Genomic DNA, 3,890 nt, shown 5'->3' on the forward strand with positions numbered 1-3,890 from the left:
TTGACGCGCGTGCTGACTCCAACAAAGCGAAAACGTGGTCTCGCAGACTCAGGCAGAGTTGGAGAGGCTCAGAAACGGTGGTAGGACTGGCACTCTGTGGTGTCAGTGTATCCCAATCAGTAAGTATATTTACTCACTTCGGAAAGCCATGGGTCATCGAAGACGGACAAACCTAACGACTTTTCGCGATGCTCGAATACTTCCTCGGCTAAATGCGGCACAATAGGGGCGATCATTTTCAACAACTGCCGGAGGACATGATCCAACGTGGCTATGACCGCTTGCCGTGTTGGATCCGCAGCAGCATTGCAGTACAGTGAATCTTTGATGGTATCGAAGTAGAGAGAGGAAAGTGTGGATGCGGTGAACGTAGTCAGGGTTTGGAGCACTGACATTTAGCCCTCGTTTCGTTCAAATATGACGAACCTTTGTTGAAGGCGTATGAGTCGTATGCGTCGATGACGGTTTGCCGGACCTTGTCCAGTTCCTTGATAACATAGGAGTCAAGCTACCAATCAGCGTCCGTCACAGCAGGAAACTGGATGGGCATACGGGACTTAATTCGACTTGGTCGAGAGATTTGGCGTCACCTGGAGCAGTGTTGGCAAGAAGGAACCTCAAAGCGCTTCGAAGCTTTCGGAGGGTCTCAGACGCTTGGGCGATGGAGGAAGGTCCTATGGAGACATCTCTGGTATACTCAACGGACGCGGCCCAGATTCGGAGAGCATCTGTCCCAGACGCTGGAAGGCTCTGCTTCATGAGCGTAATGTCCTTTGTGAGCTACTCACCTTTGACCCATGGATCACCTCCATAGGTGAGATTCCGTTTCCTTCTGATTTACTCATCTTCTGTCCTTCTTCATCGAGAACGAAGCCGTGGGTGATCAAAGTGCCATAAGGTGGTCGTGGGTTGTTCAGATCGTCCGCGCTGATTTTCGTGAGAATTGATGATTGGAACCAGCCCCGATGCTGGTCTGACCCTTCTAGATAGACATCCGCCAGTGGTGTACTGTCTTCTTCAGACTTGAGTCCTTGAAGCATGCTCCACGAGGACCCGCTGTCGAACCATACGTCTAGTGTGTCGGTTCCCTTGTAGACCCGCTGACCTTTCAGGCCGGGAGGTATGAAGTCTTCCGCGGGCCCGGTCCACCAGTGATCGGTGCCCTTCTCTTGTAGGACACTGATAATATGTGTCATCGTGTCCTCGTCGATGATCGGCTCCCCTGTCTCGGTATACAGAGCTGGGATAGGAACACCCCAGCTCCTCTGACGAGAGATGCACCATTCCGAGCGAGAGACGATGAAGGCTTCCAAACGATTGCGCGCTATCGTCAGCTCAAAACGACACACGAGGGACGGTGCGCTCACATTGTGGTGGCACGAAGTGTACCTCTTCCAACGCTTTGACTGCCTCGTCCTTGATCGATTCCACATCTGCAAACCACTGTGGCGTCGCACTACGGTCAGTCATGCTTTTCACGAGTTACTCACCGGACGATGATAGGCTGATTGGTCTTCCAATCATATGGGTACCGATGCTCGATCACCTCTTCAGCAAGCAGGCTCCCTTCGCTACGCAGTAAGTCTATCATAGTGCCTATTCCAGCTCCGAGCACCTCCTGTCCGATCAGTCTCGCGACGTCATCCTTGTCAGTCTCGCGGGTGACTGCGGCGGTGAAGCGTCCGTCATCATCGATCGGACATCGCAGCTCTTTAGGGAGTACCCCAGCCACTGTCATACCTTGGTAGTCTTCGTACCCATGCGCGGGTGCAGAGTGAACCAAGCCGGTACCCGACGTGGGAAGAACATGATTGGAAGCAAAGACGGTCGGCCGAGGGAGGGACGATGTCTTTGAATGAAACAGATGGGTATATCGGGTGCCGACGAGATCGGCTCCTGAAAGACTGTGAAGGCTCTCGAGCGGTCCGAGTATGTTTTGGAGTGCTAGAAGTCGTTCGGTCGCCACGACTAGTAAGCCAGCTGTGTCGGACCTGACAATTGAATATTCCATGTCTTGATTCACGGCTACACCCTTCGAGTCAGTAATCTGGTCGCATTGAACAGCGATGACGGACCATATTGCCAGGCAGACTCCAAGCAGTAGTGGTCCAAATCGCCAGGGATAGAGAGACAGGACCTTTTTGTTTCTGAGCATCCTCGTATGCTTTAGTGAGAGCGGGGGACATGTCGCTTTTCTCCACTGGAAAGGCTACGTAGACTGAACGAGATTTGTGGCCGTCTTTATATTTGAGTTCAGCCTCGGCTAATGCTGTTCGGGTCGATGGGGAATAATATGTGGGGCGGAGTCGGTGAGCGATATAACCTGATTGCTTTAGCAGACATCAGTCTAGCCAGACCCACCTTTCGACACCATCCTCTGGAACAATCTCAGTTGTCGTACTTCGAAGTCGTGATCTATACGTGTCAGCTTGGAATGATGTTTGAGTTCAGGTGTTCCTACCAAGGGTCCGATACACTCCATCTGGACTGTCCCAATCCGCCATCACCCCCAGTTCCTGTTGCTCCCTCTTCTGGATCTCGATCGCCTTCAAGGCGGTCTTTCTTGCTTCGCTTCGTATTCTATTCGGCCCCAGATCTGGATTGGCTGCTTGTCTCTATGGAATGATTAGGGAAGAGCTCAAGTGTGGGAAGGAATAACTCACTCCGATACGCTCCAGGGCCTTCATCTCTATAGGCAGACCATGACAATCCCATCCTGGTACGTAGCTCATCTGTTCAGCGCGGGAATGGCGGCAGCGATTTGATAGCTACTCACTGTACTCGGTATCCTCTCATGACCTTCCAGCGGTTCACCATGTCTTTTAACACCTTATTGAGGGCATGGCCTGAAGTTAATAGACGTATGTTACTGAGAATAGTCACCTACCCATATGCAAGTTGCCGTTGGCATAAGGAGGCCCATCGTGCAGCACAAATTCCTTGGCGGTCTTGCGAGACCTCTGCACATCAGTAGAGCTCAAAAGTGATGCTGACGCACCTGCTTTCGGTAAAGATCTTGGGATGTTCGCTGCCTGTAACGACGCTCGTGCTGTACGGGGTCCTTGACCTTGAGGGGCATCGAGGTCTTGGGAAGGAGCAAAGTGTGAGAGTAAGCCTTCTTATCTTGGCTTGGGAAGATGGAATTCGAGCTCAAGGAACGGCAAGAACCGACGACATGCTGAAGGATTATATACCTAGGTAAGACGGGCAAACGTCCCAATGGGAACATGCCGGCGTTGGGTCAATGTCAGAAGTGTAGGAGTGTATGAGCAAGAGTGAGTTGTGCGTTGGGCTTGACTTTTGGTGAACACGTGACTGGGTGATCGGAAGAAGCGACCGTGGGAAAGTAACATCAACCCGGTCAACCCGTCGTCTCCATGGTCATCGAGACATGTGTTCAGAGTACTACTGACGTACTGTGATATGACGAGGACAACCCCCGAGAGATAGCGGAAGAACCACTTCATGTCGACTAGTAGGGCTATCGCCTCACGCCTCAGGTCCTTCAAGTCTAACGCTGGACCGAGGATCCTGCATACCAGTGCGCAACCTCGTCAGTGATCTCGATCCGGTCAACATTGCCCATGACTGATTTTGCAGTCGAGGTCGATGACTTTGAACTTGGCGCCGAGGAAGATGCGAAAGAGTATGCAGAGCTTCAAGAGCTTGAGGCCGAAAGACAGAGGGTACGAGAAGAGAACAAGGAGCGTAAGAACAATGGGTTGGCTCCTCTGGCCCTACCCAGGAAGCGTAAGGCTTCCCGCAGAACACCCGTAAGAAGAGTGATTCGCCCGTTTGACGGCGACGCAAGTGATCCCTCGGAAGACGGAACGCATGCAGAATGAGAGACCAGAGGTTCGGTTCCCGATGACTCGTATCACTGTTGGAAC

At 52.2% G+C, this 3,890-nt stretch overlaps 2 protein-coding genes across 2 annotated transcripts; one reads left to right on the plus strand and one right to left on the minus strand.

Moving 5' to 3' along the window:
- Positions 1-116: 116 nt before the first annotated feature.
- Positions 117-3,229, minus strand: TREMEDRAFT_46186 (uncharacterized protein; the record flags this gene model as incomplete). Its single annotated transcript, XM_007008628.1, is given in 13 exon segments — positions 117-388; positions 427-508; positions 553-771; positions 789-1,324; positions 1,368-1,456; positions 1,491-2,032; positions 2,076-2,323; positions 2,362-2,415; positions 2,462-2,615; positions 2,664-2,727; positions 2,777-2,846; positions 2,888-2,960; positions 2,999-3,229. The coding sequence occupies 13 exon segments, from the start codon at positions 3,227-3,229 to the stop codon at positions 117-119; spliced, it is 2,634 nt and encodes an 877-aa protein (XP_007008690.1).
- Positions 3,230-3,465: 236 nt separating this feature from the next.
- TREMEDRAFT_66605 (uncharacterized protein) lies at positions 3,466-3,845 on the plus strand (the record flags this gene model as incomplete). The annotated part of the gene is made up of 2 exons (XM_007008629.1): positions 3,466-3,553; positions 3,601-3,845. 2 exons carry the CDS (start codon positions 3,466-3,468, stop codon positions 3,843-3,845), a joined length of 333 nt encoding a protein of 110 aa, XP_007008691.1.
- Between the last annotated feature and the right edge of the window lie 45 nt (positions 3,846-3,890).

The sequence above is a fragment of the Tremella mesenterica genome, assembly GCF_000271645.1.
Source record: "Tremella mesenterica DSM 1558 unplaced genomic scaffold TREMEscaffold_38, whole genome shotgun sequence".
Taxonomy (NCBI): domain Eukaryota; kingdom Fungi; phylum Basidiomycota; class Tremellomycetes; order Tremellales; family Tremellaceae; genus Tremella; species Tremella mesenterica.